This window comes from Chiloscyllium plagiosum, unplaced genomic scaffold, assembly GCF_037043375.1.
Source record: "Chiloscyllium plagiosum isolate Xiang-an unplaced genomic scaffold, Cpla_swu_hap1 HiC_scaffold_16, whole genome shotgun sequence".
Lineage (NCBI taxonomy): Eukaryota > Metazoa > Chordata > Chondrichthyes > Orectolobiformes > Hemiscylliidae > Chiloscyllium > Chiloscyllium plagiosum.
Genome location: NW_028270154.1, coordinates 79,323,163 through 79,341,704, shown reverse-complemented (window position 1 = coordinate 79,341,704; position 18,542 = coordinate 79,323,163). Strand labels below are relative to the sequence as shown.

The 18,542-nt window shown below is 43.4% G+C and overlaps 1 protein-coding gene across 1 annotated transcript in view; it reads right to left on the bottom strand.

Annotated features, from left to right (window-relative positions):
• Window positions 1-661: 661 nt before the first annotated feature.
• The window catches only part of ebf1a (EBF transcription factor 1a), a 461,222-nt gene continuing 443,341 nt past the window's right edge, over window positions 662-18,542 (bottom strand). Inside the window, 6 exon segments of the mRNA XM_043703973.2 lie at window positions 662-693; window positions 696-719; window positions 1,628-1,822; window positions 7,525-7,704; window positions 13,463-13,640; window positions 14,446-14,511. Coding sequence (XP_043559908.2) covers window positions 662-693; window positions 696-719; window positions 1,628-1,822; window positions 7,525-7,704; window positions 13,463-13,640; window positions 14,446-14,511 — 675 coding nt within the window.

Below are 18,542 nucleotides of genomic sequence, written 5' to 3'. Positions count from 1 at the left end.
CGGCTGTGCTTTTCTAGCACCACACGTTTTGACTCTCATCCTGCTGTTTAATCATGAAGTGAACCACATCTAAAATCCAATACTGTTCTCATTCAACATTTCCCCAACTGCATCCTCCAGAGTGGTGGGAGTGGATCAAAGAAAAACAATCCAGACTCAGCACCTTGACTTCCCATCGCAAACTCCGTGACCCCCTGGTCCCAGATTCCACCTCCGTCTTCCTGGAGGGTCAGAGAGCAATTGCAAAGCTCAGCCACGGAACTCACTCCTCACCCAGGAACGACGTCCTGGTCACGACCTTTGAACCTGAGTCTGTGTCGCACGCCGCCTCCTCAAATCGGTTTGAGGAACCAAGAGCAACACAGTCTCAGAAACGCCCACGAGCCCGGAATAGAGAACGTTTCGATGGCAAGTTGGGGGGAATGTGACAGGTCTTCAGCACCCTCTGCCCCACACCTACAACTAGTGAGACTTGGGCGCAGAAAATTAAAATGACTACCCTTGCTGTGTTGGACCCATAGTGTGTTGGACTGTGCCTATCAAATGACATCATTCAGCTAATCATACTTTGAACAAATCTATGGCAACAGAGTCAGCGAACAAGGTTATTAGTTGGCGTCTAGTGAGTTGGAAGACAGAGGGAAGTTGGTACTAACATAATTCAGGAGAAGGCCAGACCTTGGAGAGACCCTGGTTGCTAGAGTCCACAAAAGACTGGTCTAACGGTGGGAAGAGAATGGGAAGGAGACAGGAGAGGGGGCAGGGTTGGGGAAGAGAAAAAGAGATGATGGTTAGTGATTTCCAAAGACAAGAGATACCATTCCTGCCATTCATTCATTGTCAAACAGATAAAGCCACAGAGACAGGACAACACACGGACAAAGATGTTGACTTGGGCTTAATTGCACTGTGTTAGCTTTACGATTGGGATTTGCTTTCCCTTCTCTTTCAGGGTGACCTCTCAAAAGATCCTGCTTGAGAAATGTATGTGGCAGTGTTGGCATTGGAACTGTTTTGAGTTGATCCCAAAAGGCAGAACTTTTTCCATATTGTCCAAGCCCACTGAAATGTTGTTGCCTTTACCAACCCTTGAGAGAGTGGACGGTGACTTAGGTTTAGCATTTATGAAGGCTCCTACTCTGCCAAACTATGTACAGCTGTCAGTCAGAAAGTTAATGGTGGGGTCTTTCAGGGTTAGCATTATGGCCACGGCATTCCTGATCTTCCTCGATTTTAATCATCCGGTCTGTGTGCTTGCGACACAACTTTCACATTTCCTCCACAATCAAGGTGGACAAAATGGAGTCTCGTGGGGTGGGGTTTATGAGGAGGATAGTGGAGTGAAACGATACTTTAACTCTAATCCAACGGGAAGGTTGGCTCATGGAGATTGTGCATTATGTGACCAGGCTGTGTTACAAATATTGCAAAGCTGAGGAGAAACCTCCAACATTAGACCCAGGGGCCCCGCTAAAACAGCCACTCATACACGCATCCCGCCCTGTGAGAGAGTTTGAATGCAGATTGAATTTTGCTTGGTTTTTTTTTGTTTTGTTCTTCTGGTAGACGCTCAGCCTGACCGCACTGACCGAAATCAGTCTATGGCCTATCGTGTATGTGAGCTCACCTTGGAGACTGTTAGCGTTGGCGCTGGTGCAGGTCGGAGGAGGGGAGGTCTGTGGCCTCACCACCGGAGCGAAGGCGCTTTTTTGTTTCACTGCAGAGACCATATTGGCTGGCGAGAAAGAGAATATGCCAGAGGTACTGCTACAATTTGAAGGAAGGCTGGTGGAGGAGGCCATGGTTGGACTGGACGGCACTACTGCAACAAGAAAGGAGGAAATATGTCAACCATTTGGGTGCCATATATATATTTTGCTCATATACATATATATCTCTATATATAGGTATATGAATTTGTAACAATTCATCGACTTTTTTCAGGATATGTAGTCAATGATGGAGCAAGACAATTTGAGTCATTTTTTTTTAAGAGAAAAAAAAAGTAATTGTGTGACCACAGCTGGATAGAACGATTGGTTGTATCTCCACTGGGTCACTTACCTGGCGACAATGGTGGCTTAACCCTTTCAAACCCTGAGTTTGCTGGTTAACATCTCTCTTTTTTTTGAAAGGTTCATTTGTCAGCCATGGATGTGGCACGGTTGACAAGGTCGAGGATGTTTAAAGAACCAACGAAAGAAAGGTGGGACTGGGGAAGAGCGGGGGTGGTGAATCTTTTTAAGTTATTTTTGTCAAGAAACATAAGAGCAAAGAAATCTATTGGGGGCGGGGGCGGGGGCAAGGGGGAGCAGGGAGGTGAGGTCTGGGGAAATGGGATTGGACGGGCAGATCCAGTCAATGTAGAAGTGCCAGAAACAGTCAAATGCCATTCACCTCACACCATGGTGTAGTTACCTCAATAGGCACAGCGCCTTCGCTTGTTTTTTTTTTAAAAAAATGCACAAGTGCATCATTTTCTACGTTGAGGGATTGCTTTGGCATGTCAATAGTTTGCCTGCAGTGTGCATTCAGTTTAGTCATTTCCCCCACCATCCTTCTGCTCCCATGTCTCTTCCGTGGCCCTGCTTGATTGTAAATGGCAAGGTGTTTTCAATCAGACAGCACACTCGTGGGTACAAGAGAAAAAAAGTCATCGATTGATGAAAATTAGAGCTAGGCAAACCGCAGCCAGAGATAGAAAAACGTCTTCAGCTAAGGTCATCTCAGCTCCTTGTAATGCGAGCAAAGTGCTGCTTGTTTAATCATTACTTACGCAATTAGTTTATTGATTGAATTAAGAATGACGCCTTTTAATTAGAGAGTCTGACTGAGATGGGACAGGTCAGGCAGCTATGAGCAATAGTGAACTACCCACCAACCTCCCCTGTGTTTTAAGGAGACAGTGTCCCCCTTTTGGCCAGCCCGTAAGAAGCAGTGCTCTGAACTCCCTGCAGCTGAACACCAACCCCTTCAGCTGTGAAGTTCAATTGAGCCCAAGAGCAAATATCGAAGTGTAACAGACCAGCTGTAGTTCCTATGCTTGGACATTATAGAAAGCTGAAGCATTGAGTTACACTGCACAGGCTCCATTGTAGAATTACAAAACCATCAGGTCATTGACACCATTCTGCTAATGTGCAGCTCGGCTCTACATTTTGGCATTAATCAACAAGGTATTCGAAATTGAGTGCTAATTTGATTTGGAAATTTCAAGGAATAGCAATGAGACTCCCTTGGTCGGTATGTTTATGAGGGGATCTAAATTGCTTGCTTAGGTTTTGTGATACAGTCAGTTCTGCTATAAGGCAGTAGTTCCATTGTCATGCAATCCCGTGTTATAAGAAAATCACAATATTAGCACCATTTAAACTGACAGGGCCGGAATCACATTATAACCAATACCCACTTTAACACTTCACGCTTTAGAAAAAGTGTCCCCAATTTGACAATCGCGTCATAGCAAACACGTGTTAACAAACGTGCATTACAGCAGAATGACCTGTAGTTTTATTATAGTGATAACCCAGTTATTTTAAATGGTTGCTCAACCTCTGATGTTGCAGGTGAGGACTCGAACATTTAACAAACTCCTAGCCACAGTGCAGTGCATCGGAAGACAATACATAAAATGGTAAACATTCAACACTGACAGCAACAATGGAATAAAATGGTTTCTGCGCATTAGTTTATCAATGAGCCCTTCTGTGTAAGCTGAGAAATTCCTGAGAGGTGCTGCACAATTTGATAGTACAAGGAGGTCACCCTGATGTAACAACGGCAAGGAATCATCTGGATCCTTCCAGGAAACTTGTCCCATTTTAACATAAGGCCTGAATGTTTACTGACATTACTGGCGAGGATAAATAATTTGAGATGACATGGGCTGATGGATGACAAGAAGGTAGGCCCAACAATACTTGAGAGCCAACTGAGTATATAGAGCGATAAGTCTTTTCCTATGATATTCAGGTTTCTAAGTAAAATGATGCTGTCACCTGTTGATACACTTCATTGTGGCTCATTATTGCTTCTTCTCTAGAGGGTAGGATAGTTCTCCAATACTCCACCTAACATCTGCATGTAATACACTCACACACATGTAAATCATCAGAATTCAATGATTATAGAGTTATATAGCATGGAAACAGATCCTTCGGTCCAACTAATCCATGCCAACCAGACATCCCAATCTGATCTAGTCCCATTTGCCAGCACCCAGCCCATATCCCTCTAAACCCTTCCTATTCATATACTCATCCAGATGTCTCTTAAATGTTGTCATTGTAATTGTACCAGCCTCCACCACTTCCTCTGACAGCTCATTCCATACACGCACCACCCACTGTGTGAAAAGGTTGCCCCTTAGGTCCCTTTTATAATTTTCCCCTCTCACCCTAAACCTATTCCCTCTAGTTCTGGACTCTCCCACCCCAGGGAAAAGACTTTGCCTATTTACCCTATCCATGCCCCTCACCATTTTATAAACCTCTATAAGGTCATGCCTCAGTCTCAAAAGCTCCCGGGAAAGAAGCCCCTACCATGCAACAGCTTGCCATTCTCTACCTTAAACTCCATCTGCCATTCCTCGGCCCATTGGCCTGTCTGATTAAGAGTCCATTGTACTCTGCAATAATCTTCTGCACTGTGCAAAACACCACTTATTTTGGTGTCATTTGCAAACTTAGTAACCATACCTCTTATATTCACACTCAAATAGTTTATACGAATGACAAAAAGCAATGGACCTAGCGCCGATCCTTGTGACACACCACTGGTCACAGGCCTCCAGTCTGAAAAGCAACCCTCCCATACAACCCTCTGTCTCCTACCTTCAAGACAATTTTGTATCCAATTGGCTAGCTCTCCCTGAATCCCATGTGAGCTAACCTTAATAACCATTCTACCACGCAGATCCTCGTCAAACACTTTGCTGAAGTCCATGGAGGCAATGTCGATTACTGCTCTGCCTTCATTAATCTTCTTTGTCACCTCTTCAAAAAAACTCAATCAATTACACTGGTTGAAATGAACACGTTCAGCACAGAATGGGAATATTGAAAACCACATTTGGTTTCTATCTTCCTGCCATTACAGATCCAGTTTTGGCCCTTAGTTATTAGATCCTGAGTTCAGATTATCTAAAACCTACTACATGTTAAATTAATCTCACCACTGGATGTCATAAGACGAGGCAAAGTAGTTCTATTGTAGTCACATATTAGTAGACAAGATCAATACTGAGTCTTTGCAGGTCTCACTACAAAGAGCGCAATTGCTGACTGCTGGATGAACAAAAGGACTGATTTTCAGATGTGTGCTGTCAGAGAGAAGGCCCGGCTGGTGGGTGGCCAGAATTAGACACACCTCCTTTGTTCACTCATGATTCATTCAGTCGTAACTACAAGCTTAGGGTGACTTCATTTCAATCCCCTACCCTGCATAATGTTGAACAACTCTGTATTCCACCTGTTGAGGTCATATGTGAATGTGTGAGAGGAGAAGGTGTATCATGGTAACTCTCACTAAACTCATAGTCCAACACCCATGCTAATTCCTTGGCCACTCAGGTTCAAATCCCAACATGCATTTAGCGGGCATTAATAAAACCTGGAATTGGAGTTTGATTCCAAATGGTGCCCACTGACTTGCTCTAAACATCCGATAGAAATACTTTTGGGAAAGGAAATCTGCCAACCTTGCCCGATGCGGACTGTATGTGATTCCAAACCCACAATAAATTCTGAAGATGAATTTATTTACCCACTACTAATGTCAGGCTCACTAGTCTGTAGTTCCCTAGCTTTCCCTTACCACCTTTCTTAAAAATGTGGGCGGCATGGTGGCACAGTGGTTAGCACTGCTGCCTCACAGCGCCAGAGACCCGGGTTCAATTCCCGCCTCAGGCGACTAACTGTGTGGAGTTTGCACGTTCTCCCCGTGTCTGCGTGGGTTTCCTCCGGGTGCTCCGGTTTCCTCCCACAGTCCAAAGATGTGCAGGTCAGGTGAATTGGCCATGCTAAATTGCCCGTAGTGTTAGGTAAGGGGTAAATGTAGGGGTATGGGTGGGTTGCGCTTCGGCGGGGCGGTGTGGACTTGTTGGGCCGAAGGGCCTGTTTCCACACTGTAAGTAATCTAATCTAATCTAATCTAATCATACTGTACTTGCAATGTCAACTCTGTTTCTCTCCACCGATGCTACCAGACTTGCTGAGTTTCTCTAGTATTTTCTGTTTTTGTTTCAGATTTCCAGCATTCACAGTAATTTGCTTTTATCCTACAGTAATGTTGTTGATTCTTAATTGCCTTCTGATGGCCTTGCCAAGTCATACTATCGGAGGGCAATTCAGGATGGGCATCAAGTGATGGCCGCGCATGAGAGAATATTTTTTACATGTTAAGTCTCTTAAACTAAGGTGCTTTATCTTGTTCACAAAATTGTTCTAATGTTTATTGCAAAAGATGGCTGTTAACTTTGCAGAAATTCTGGTATTGGACTCTTTTTCTAAATCCCCTCCTAGCCCCTATTGTCAATCAATCCAAAATATAAACTCTGTATTCTCTCCAAGAGTGTTGCCCTGACCTACTGAGTATTTCCAACATTTTCTCATTTTATTTCAGAATTCCAGCCTCCACAGGGTGTTTTGATTTTCCATCCCTCACATCCATGTCCTTTTTTTAAACTGGATCAACAATTTATTTGTCTAGATTGAGCTGGGTCATGGTTGAACAGGTCAGGTCCTAGTGGATATGAGTTGGAGAAGCAGTCTGAATCTCTGCACCACTCGCAGGAGAGAAGGTCGCCTTTTGCAAACAGACTCACACTCAATGTTCTATTAGACGATCTGAATCCTCACTGAGTAAATCTACACCTGAGGTTGCAAACACATGCCTTTTATCTTCCCATTTTACCGACAGTCCCGTGGATTTTTTCAGAATTTCCTCAGGGATTCTTCTGATCCCCACAGGAAACTCCCAGGGATTGTTCTGAGCAGATGATTGCATGTAAATGCTGATCTGGTCCCGAAATCAATTTGAGTTAACCGTCTCCAGTCTGGAGTTACGAGGAATGTATCTCATCTCTGCACTACTTCTGTTCTGAATCTGTGATAAAGTGCACCGTTTAGAACACAATGTCCTCAATGGGACTTCCTGGTGGATAACCTTCTAGCTGAGAGCTTGGCTCTTGCCAAAAATTGACAAGAAAGGTTCTACCTTACAGCACAAATGGTTCGGTACTATCTATCAAAGTTCTCAATTCAGGCACGACATGGTTCCCGATTAAGTAACATGATCCCCTTGCTTGAAATAGAAAAGAAACTTGACTTTAACAGTTGAGCCAACTATGTCATTGAGTGAGAAATACAGAAAAGATGTTGGGTGTGTCCATTGTGCATCGTGGGGGTCATAACACTAATGCCGCTTCAATTGAGTGAGTACCCAGCAAGAGAAGATAATGGACAGATGGTGCGGCCAATTCTAATAAGGGTAGGGTCTGGTATGTGCCTGTTTTTTTTTACTTACTGGCATATGGTGAATTGGCAGCAGATCCATTGAGAAAACCTGGAGAGCCGCCCAGGTTGGACATCCCAGCATTCCCATATCCATTCATACTCGTTGTGACAGAGTTATAGCTTGTCTGCTGTGGGGTGGAGCTCGGCACATATCCATGAGGAGACACACTGCTCGTATTGCGAGTAAAGCCTTTATTGAAGAAAGGATACAAAAGCACACATCGTCAGTATCTCTCTCTCTCTCTCGCAGTTATTAGTGATCTCAGCTATATTCTTGTTCTTTGTTACTTTAAAGGGCTGGTAGCTAAAACACTGGAACGTTGATAAAATTGACCAAGCATCATTTGTTAATTCATAGAATCCCTACAGCGTGGGTCTAGCCCCTTCAAGTCCACACCAACCCTCCAAAGAGTATCCCACCCAAACCCATTCCCCAATATTTACCCCTAACCTACACATCCCTGACCACTATGGGCAATTTAGCATGGCCAATCCACCTAACCTGCACATCTTTGGATTGTGGGAGGAAACCAGAGCAAACTTGGGGAGAATGTAGACCTGAGGCAGGAATCGAACCTGGGTGCCTGGTGCTGTGAGGCTGCAGTGCTAACCACTGAGCCACTGTGCCATTCACAGAACTGCCACAATGCAGAAAGAGACCATTTGGCCCACCCAACGCACTGAGCATTTTGATCTACTGCCAACTGGCCAGCGTATACCTGTTCATATTGTTTTCTATAAATAATCATTAAATGTCTTCTCCAGCAACCCATTCGAAGCTGCCTTAACCATACTCCCAACCCGTGCATTCTAGTCACTAACAACTCACTGTGTCAACAGGCGTTTTTTCCCTCACTTCGCACTTGCTTCTTTTGCCAAACCCTGTAAATTTACTCCCACTGGTTCTTGATCCTTTCTTGTAAAATGAAGAAATGAACAGTTTCTCCCTATCTGCTCTCTCCATCGTGATTTTGAAAATTTCTATCACATCTCTTCTGAGCCTTCTCTTCAAGGAAGTCAGTTCCAACTTTTGCACTCTATCCTCATAACTGAAGTGCTTCATCCCAGGAACCATTCTTGTGAACCTCTTCTACAGTTTCTTCAATGGGTTCACATCCTTTCTATACAGTGCTTTCAGAACTGCACGATATAGCTGTGGTCTAACTCATGTCTCATATGAGTTCATCCTAACCTATTTGCTCTTGATTTGGAGGAGCCAGTGTTGGACTAGGGTGGACAAAGTTAACAATCACACAACACCAGGTTATAATCCAACAGGTTTATTTAGAAGCACTAGCTTTCGGAGCGCTGATCCTTTGTCAGGTGGTTGTTGAAGCAGCGCTCTGAAAGCTAGTGCTTCCAAATCAATCTGTTGGACTATAACCTGGTGTTGTGTGATTTTTAACTGTTTGCTCTTGTATTCTTATGTCTCTATTAATAAAGTCTAGAATACTGCATGCTTTATTAACAGCTCTCTGTACCCATCCTGCCACTATTAACGATTTGTGTACATCCAACTCATTAATAGGTTCAGGTCTCTATGCATCTGGTACTCATTATTATATATTGTCTCTCTACATTTTATGTGTAAGGCACTTGTGAGACCTCATTTGAAGTACTGAGCACAGCATTGATCACCTTGTTGAAAGAAGAATGTGAAGACATTGGAGTTCAGAGAAGGCTGGCTAGTCCCAAAGCTGGAATGGGTGGACTGTTTCATAAGGAAGGGCTGGATTTGTACCACAGAAGTACAGAAGAGTAAGAGGTGACTTCATTTTTAACACATCAGAGGGTTCTTGATGGGAGAAGATTTCCACTCGCAGGAGACTCGGGAACAATGGGTCACCATTTAAAAATAAGGAGTTGTCTATCTAAAACAGTTAAAAATCACAAAACGCCAGGTTATAGTCCAACAGGTTTATTTGGAAGCACTAGCTTTCGGAGCGGAGCAAGATCATATCCAAAACAGAGCTGAGGTAATATCCCTCAGGGGAATGAGGAACACTCCTCTTTAAAGCCGAGAGCTTTTTCATTTTTTACTAAAGCAGCGGTGGACGGATTCTTGTTGAGCAAGGGTTGGAAAGATGATCTGGGAGTGGGTAGGCAGGAATATGGGTTTGGGGTTGAATGGCAGCCTAGAGGGACCGAATGGCCTGCTTCCTAATTCATGTGATCATGTGCAAGTCTTAGCTCAGTCGCATCACAAAAAAAGTGCCAAGAATGGAAGAGTTCAGAGGGAGACCAATCGAAGTAAAACACACTGCAGTCACACATTGTTATTGTAGAGAAATAGCAATACTGATGCTACACAGGCAAAGTAATTACTCACTGCCTAGCTACAGCAGACTTGTGAAGCAGCATCTAATATACCACGTTAGGTACTGATCAATCCTTCTCTTTGGAGTTTAGTGAATCCTGACTTTTCCCCAGTCTTATATATAAACATTTGAAATGTTCTAAAATCTATTTTGAAGTTGCTGCCTGGGTTGATGTTGCTATTCTGTAACCCCAGAATGTCCGGCTGGAACTCCTTCCCTTTCCTTGGCATTAGGTTACAGTGGACTTGTCTATTTAAACAGAACCATTTTCACGACTGAAAATGATGAATTGGGGTGTGCAATCTGCAGCTAAGCAGAGACCCTCCCTTATGAAAAGAGAGGAAGAAAGCTGTTCTTCAACCAAGATCACCCCAAGAGATGGAAGAATGGAATTAACTTATGCTGTACCCCTTTAGTTCAGAGGGTGGTCTCAAATCTCACCTGGACAGCTCTAATGGGAGTCTCTCCTCTCTCGATCCTGCTCTTAGTGGATTAAGTTGAAACAAGTTTGAAAATTTCTCAACTCAATCCTTTTCGTGAAGCCCGCACCCCCCGCTCATTTGACACTAATTAGCCATCACCTCCAAACAGGGGTGTCAGATGGAAAAATGGACATTTGTCCTGGCACAGATGGACTGTGCCCTATGGAGGTTACAACTGAGGTACATCAATGGGCTACAATAGACTTGACTCTGCTCAGAGTTCTGAGGAAGGGTCGCCGGACCCGAAACGTTAACTCTGATTTCTCTCCACAGATGCTGCCAGACCTGCTGAGCTTTTCCATCAATCTCCAGCATCTGTAGTCCTCACGTTCTCCCTTTTCCATCAGTGCCTTCTTTGGCTCTGCTTTACAACTCTGGCTTAGATAGCATTCATTTTCACAAGCAAAATAATTCACAAAAGAAAGCTCCTCATTCATGTCAAATTTAACATTTGTTTTAAAATAAAGAGAACGCAACATGGCATAATTAAAAACGGAGGAACCTCAATTATCTGAAGGACACGGCAGGGAGTATTTTGTTCGATTAATCGAATTCTGGATAATCGAATGCTGGATAACACAGTTAAGGCGCGCGTCGGGACCTTGCGATCTTGCCGGATAATCCGATATTCGGATAATCAATGTCGGATAATCGAGGTTCCTCTGTATTCAAGTTTGAGAAGATGGAGCTGTATCTCATCAAAGCTGTCCTTGATGAAGGGATTAAGGGGTTTGTCTTATACGGGAAGGTTGGGCCAAAGTCACTGGGGTTTAGGAGGATGAGAGGCAATCTGATTGAAACATAAAAAATAACTGAGCGGACATGACAGGGCAGATACTGAGATTATCTCCTCATGGGGCAATTAGAAACAGGGGACATGGCTTAAAGTTAATGGGCTTCCAATTGAAGGCCAAGATGAGGATAAATTCCTTCTCTCAGAGGGTCACTAAGTTTTGGAACTCTCTTCCGCACAGAACAGTGGAGGCTGTTGAAGATATCAAAGATTGAATCAGGCTGTCAAGGGTAATGGGGACAACAGGCAGGAACGTGCAGTGAAGGCCAGATCAGATCAGCCAAGATATTACTGAATGGGAAAGCAGTTTCAATGGGCCAAATGGCCTTTTCCTGCTGGCATTTCTTATAATCTTACGACTGTCGACAAATTATTGCATCATGATTTAACATCATGGAGTGGAGAAGTGATGTTAATCAAGGAGATGGGAGGATATCCATCAGAACCCACTAATGTATTCAGCCTTGACTGGTTAATCTCCTGGGATGCTTGCATAATTGGAGCATCCTGGAAGCCAATGTGGTCCAAAGAGCATATCCATGGACATCTTTGTAGCTTTGGTTGGTAGTTAATAAAGACACAAATGTCCAATTCCCTCAGTTTCTGCTACATTGGAGATTCCACAGGGTCCCTCAGCAAAAACCGCATCGATACTTCAGAAAAGAAAACTACTGGCTAATGGAAAATCCAAGCCTATCTTTACAGGCAGTTTCGCTGCTGACTATAAACTTGTCCTTGTTTTTTGCTGGCGATGGCAATATGGGGCTGCTCTTCAGTTTTTCATTTTAGCCTCAATATCTAGTGAGGTAAAGAGAGGGCTATACAAAGAAAATCACTAAAAGTCAGTGTTTATACGGAGCATCGGTAAAGCCCCAGAAAGGAAGCGAGAGACTAAAGGCAGTTAAACGAAATAACAACCAACAATTATTGACACGATGCGCAAGCACCATGATCACATTCCAAAAGTCGTGCATATTTTCACCAAATCCTGTCAAGCTATTTTAGTAGAAAGATCTATTTATAGCATTTGTCAACAGAAAGTGTTTACAAAATGCTCACGGCTAAAATTAAATCTTAAAGTAGCACAAAACACTACTGTAATCAAGTATCCACCTTTTAAAGTCAGGTATTATGCTAAAGTTTAATCTGTGCTCCAAGGGGTGTATTGATATTACTGCATGTAAAATTTCTATGCTACAGTATGGACATTATAATGACTGTATGTAGGATATTCAGTGTACAATTTGTATGGTTACTGCTTACAATAGCATCTAATGTGTGCTTTAAGTGATACATTACAAGCACTTGTATAAAGTTATGTTATACAGTATAACTGTTTAAAGTTATCCATTTCACTAGTAACTTGCTAGTCATTAACAAGACAAAACAACCGATACTAAATCTCAGGGAATACAACCTCCAGATCGAATCTTGAGAAAGGAAATTGCTTTTACTTGCACATTCAAGAGAAAACCATGTTAGAAATACAGAACAAAGAAGAATAATGGCACTGAATAAAACCACTTGGCCCATCTTTTCCCTGCAGTCTAAAGAAAGAATTATCCTTCCAGCTCTTCACTCTCGAGCTCTGGAAGTGACGGCACCTCAAGGGAGCTAATGCTTCATGTTTCTTTTTAAATGCTATGACAGTTTCTGCCTCTGCAACTCTCTCAAACCAGGAGTTCCAGAACCTAACCTGGATGAAACAATTTCTCATCAATTCCCTTCTAATCTTTCTCCCAATTACTTTGAACCTATGTCCCTTGGCTATTGACCTCTCTGTTAATTGAAATAGGTTCTTCCTATCCACTCCAGCCTGGCTCCTTACCAGTTTACTTTTAGCACATGCACTTAACATCCCTATGTCCTCTACATTTCTCAGAATCCCACCATTTATTGTGTACTCCCAGGCGTGCCTGTCCGTCCAAAATGCATTAGCTCACTCTTCTCTCAATCGTTTTCCATTTGCTATCTTTCCGCCCACCTGACCTGATCATTAGCATCTACCACAAACACATTGGCGTTCTCCGTTGCTGTCAGTCACATGATCAGTTTCTACTTCATTTGTAAACATCTTTATACATGAGCCTAATCATTGGTATAGATAATGAACAGCAAGGGGCCCTACACATATTCACTTCCACCCCCACTTCACCACCCCTCAGAAATAAAAAGGCGAGCATGTAATCACAAAACTGACTTTGACTTTCTGTAAGAATGGGCAACCTGAAAATTCTCAGTGGCAGGTTGTGGAATCACTTCCTCCAATGAGAGGAGTGCGCAAGGTGGAGCAGTTTTGGAAGGCGGGGGGGGGGGTGGTGCGAGACAACTCTATTCAGTGTATCAAAGCCTTACCTTGATTGGCAGCTTGAGAGGACTCGGACACATTGACTGCCAGCTGCCCACTGAAAGAGTTGACCCCCATCATCCCTGCATGGACGGATGTGTTACTGAGAGCTGGGAGTTGGTTGTGGTTCCGAGGCACACTGTACAGGGCCTCTGCAATGTCAGCTGCTCGCTTCAGGATTATTTCCTGCCAGGCATTTTGAAGAAAAAGAAAAGTTGTTAGCTGTAAGCACAAGAGAAATAAGCTGACTGCCAGTAGAAAGTATTTAAAACAAAGATATATTGGTGTGCAAAAGCATTAATCAGTCGCACTGTTAACCTCCTGACCTTATTCTTCCCCTCACCAGGTTTTGTTTCCATACCATTCATTGGCTGTCAAGGTCCCTAAGTCTCCGATATCCGTCAGTCTGAGGCATATTCACAAGCCTGGCCCTCACTCCCACATCCCTCAGAATCCAGCCCCTCATTCCCACATCCCTCAGAATCCTGTATCTCACTCTCACAGCCCTCAGAATTCAGCCCCTCACTCCCACATTCCTCAGAATACTGTACCTCACTCCCACATACCTCAGAAAATTGTACCTCACTCCCACTTCCCTCAGAATCTAGCCCCTCACCTCCACATCCCTCAGAATCCAGCCCCTCACTCCCACATCCCTCAGAATCCTGTATTGCCCTCCCAGATCCCTCAGAATCTAAACCCTCACTCCCACATCCCTCAGAATCCTGTATCTCACTCCCACATCTCTCAGAATCCAGTCCCTCACTTCCACATCTCCCAGAATCCTGTATACCACTTCCACATCCCTCAGAATCTAGCCCCTCACTCCTACATCCCTCAGAATCCTTAATCTCATTCCCACATCCCTCAGAGGATGCCCTCTCCCTCAATCACCCTGTGCTACGTATTCAGATTCGTCCTTCCCACATTGCCCCAGCCCTTGCTGCCAATGTGTTATCCTTAAACAATGAGATACAGAGCCCACCATTACCTGGTTGTTATGTGGCATTCCATAAAGCGCCTCCACCAAGTCAGCCGCCCTCTTTAGTATAACCTCCTATGGAAGAAAAGGACAATTGGCAATCAATCATTTTGATTCACGACTATTCAGATTCATGGATCATTTTGCATCTAAGTGACACAGTGAGAATGGATTGGCTCCAGATCCAAGTCTGGTGCCCGTTTGGCATCAAATCAGATTTTATTCTCTGCTCGGCATCGCACACAGAACCCCATCAGCACCCACATTTCTGCCAGACCTTTCTGAGATTGTTCCTGCCCCCAAGACACATTCACAAGCAAGGAGTTGGGTCGGGATTCCTGAGTCGTTTTCCCCGTATTTAGCAGGAGGATGTAAAAACAAGCCCGAAAGCCACTGTAACCGCCAGTTGGGCTGATGGCAGCTATGTCAGCATAGGCCCGGGGCTGGCAACATTCAGGCCTGCTTGACTTATCGACACTCAACAGGCTGATGGGAAGCATGACAAACAGCTGCCCTCCCAGCCTGTGCGCACGTGTGCATTCTGCAGACAAAGCAATCCAGACTTATTATTGCAGAGTAGAGGCAATTGGCTGACAATCCCTTTTTTTTATCAATGGAATAACTCCCTGTGGTTTGAAACACTGTACTGCTTAAAATTAAAAGGCCAGTGGGGACTGTATGAGTGGTTATTCATAATTGTGTCTACATTTTAGTAGATGTTTTAAAATTATTGATACGTTCACACAAATGCAAGTATATCCTGATTTTTCAATTTAACATCCAATATATCTTCTCTTTATAATTTACCTTTTTGTTTCTTTTATGATAACTTTTGGACAACTTTCTTGTGTATTAATATTCCCCAGCATTACAAGAGGTTGCATTTCTCGATATGCAATTGCATCTTTTCATCTCCAGGGTGTTATTTTTGAAAGGCAGTCACGGTTATCCTGTGGTCTAACACAGCATGGCATGCACAGTAAGATCCCACAAACAGTGAATAGCTTTAATATTGCTGAGAGAGCTCAGTCGCACCAGGGGACCTCCTCGCTCTTCAGATGGTGCCACAGATCTTTCAAGAGCAGGCAACAGACAGGGTCTGCCTTTCACATTTCATCCGATGTTCATTCAGTATCTCTGACAATGCAGCACTCTCACAGCACTTCACTGAGAAGTCAGAATAAGTGCTGCATTGCCAGAGTAGAACTTGACTGACAGACTTGGTGGCACCATGTGGTGGATCATCTAGTTACGTGCCAGGCCTTACCTCTTGCCACTCCAAATACCCCCCACCCCATCACTTCAAATAGCCCATCCTGCTGTCATTTACCCCACGGTGGTCTGGTAGAGACTGGGCCTTGGGTGGATACACTAGTAATAGCAGCCAGAAACTTCCCAGGCATTAACTGACTGCCTGTTCCCAGGATTCGATGGACTGAATGGCCTTTTTCCACACTGTAGGGATTCTATGGTTCTATATCGGGTGTGTTGCATCTGCACCAGTATCAACTCCATCTCACCACACTCCTCCCATCACCACCCCACCACCCCCCCACCCCCCCCCCCCCCCGATCCTTGGGTCTTCCATCCCACTTTCATCTCATTCTGGTCCAGTTAAGTGTCCAACTGGCATTTTCTGTGCCCACCTGAATACAGGCAACGGGGTCTTAGTTTGTCTGTCCAGCCAGAAAGCAAACTGCCTCCATTATATGCCACCCAATTAAGTTTTAAGTGAGTTTATTCAGACAAAAATACAATGAAATAGCCTTTCCCACAATCAAACACTCCAGTTCTCAAGTTTAAACAAAACAGATCTAAGCTCTGTCATATTATCAGCTAATGAAATTCAGAACAACAATTCCTGATATTGAACTGAATAGTTGAGATGAATTCACAGAATGCCCTTGAATTGAACACTGACAAAATACTGGCAGTTGTATTTACACACGTTAACTTTAATAAACGCATTCCCAAAGACAAAATCACCTTTTGAAATAAAAGCATCCTGCTGTCGATTTCACCATTGCGTACCCTGCATAAATCAGCTCCATTTTATACGACAGGTTAGGATCAACAGAAGAGACAATTCCTCTTGTCCCTGTCCAGTTAAGTAAGAATTTCTACTAAGTTTGTGCTATTGATCTGCAGAGCTCTTGAGGAACAGCAGCAGTACTGCTACTGTGTTGGACCTATATCTGAGGAAAATATTGGCTTCAACCCTGTTTAACTGAACTTCTCAACAAAGCCTTTCAGTGTCATTGTGACAGTTCTTTGATTTTGTTTTGATTTTTTTTGTCACATGTACCTCGGTACAGTGAAAAGTTTTGTTCTGTGTGCAGTACAGGCAGATCATACCTGCATTTGGGACAAAACAAAGAAAACAATGTTACAGCTGCAGAGAAGATGCGCAAAGAGCAAGGTCAATGATAAATTTAAAATTTGAAAGGTCCATTCAGAAGTCTCGTACCAGCAGGGAGGAAGCTGTTCTTCAATCTGTTGGTACATGTGGTTAAGCTTTTGTATTTGCCCGATGGATGAGGTTGGAAAGGGGCCTTTGACAATGTTGGCTAGACAACATCACACAAAATGGCTACCCCAAAGCTGCATCTTAAAGTCGGCTAAGAAGGGATGATTGAAAAGCATCAGTAATCATTCGTGTATCATCCCTTGCATAGGGCTCAGGATAAAAGAAGAATTCAGTCACCTCATTCCAAGAGAGATGTCGGTTTAGTGGTCACATCACTATTATCCACAAGCACAGGGAAGTAAGTGTGAAAACTACCAAGGCAGCTGCAGGAATTTAGATTCAATAAATAAAAGTAAAATTGTTTCAGGATTTGAATCCACGAACTTACTGTCAATTTTCACAAAAATTTGATTCTCTAGTGTTCTTTAAGGAAGGAAGGAAATTCACAGCAAAGCACTTGACTCTAATCATTGATAATAGTCTGGCAAGCCACGCTGGTCCAGGACAATTATGGATGAGCAACAAGTCTTGCCAGCGATGTCCCATGAAAAGTAAAGACTGAAAGAAATGCCCTTTAAGACCCAACACTCCCTACCTCTTCTTTAAGACCCAGAAAGACTTTTTGACTCAAAGAAAAATCCTTATCCTAAATGGCTCATATTATGATTTCTCCTTCCTGCTTTTAATAACTTCCTGATACAAATTACTACATGCTGCAGTGGGTAAATTGCTTTTAGCCATTTAGAGCGACTGTATTCGCTACTAAACAGCTTTTGGACAGCCCCGGTCCCAAGAGCACAATGAACTTTGTGAAACCTCTACCACTTTGGATGTTCAGGCAAGACTATAGTAGCTCATCTTGTATCATCTTTCAAATACCGAGCTACTGCTGTAATTTTCCCACATAAAACAAATCATTGCTGAGAAAACAGACACTTGTCGTGAAGCTGCTGCCTTGTCCTCATCAGAACAGGATCACAAGAATACCTCGATGAGAACAATAATTTACACTAACATATCAGAACAACGTATAAGACTGTCTACTGTCTCATTAAACAGGACTGGCAAGATCAACACCTGGATTGCACTCTCAGCTTGCTCTTTATATTGTTCAGGTATTTATACTATCTATATCTCTTTAATACAGTGCAATTTTTTTTCTTTGTTCCCTCTATTTTTTGGGTTTTTTAAATTCTTTAACAGAATGGGTGCATCGCTGGCCAGGCAGCATTTACTGTCCATCCCTAATTGCCCAGAGGGCAGTTCAGAGTTAACCACTTTGCTGTGGGTCTGGAGTCACAGGTAGGCCAGACCAGGTAAGGATGCAGTTTCTTTCCCTAAAGGACGTTACTAAACCGGACGGATTTATATGACAATTCGCAATGGATTTATAGTAGTCGTTAGATCCTTAATTCAAGATATTTACTGAATTCAAGTTCCACCATCTTCCATGGCGGGATTCAAACTCCGTTCCCCAGAACATTACCTGGGTCACTGGATTAACAGTCTAGTGATAATACCACTAGGCCATGGCCTCCCCATTTTGTAACTAAGAGTTGTGCCTAGGCACTTTGTACTTAATATGGTGCCCTGTGTTAGCAACAGTGTACACTTTTCACTGTACTCCTGTCCTTTTGTA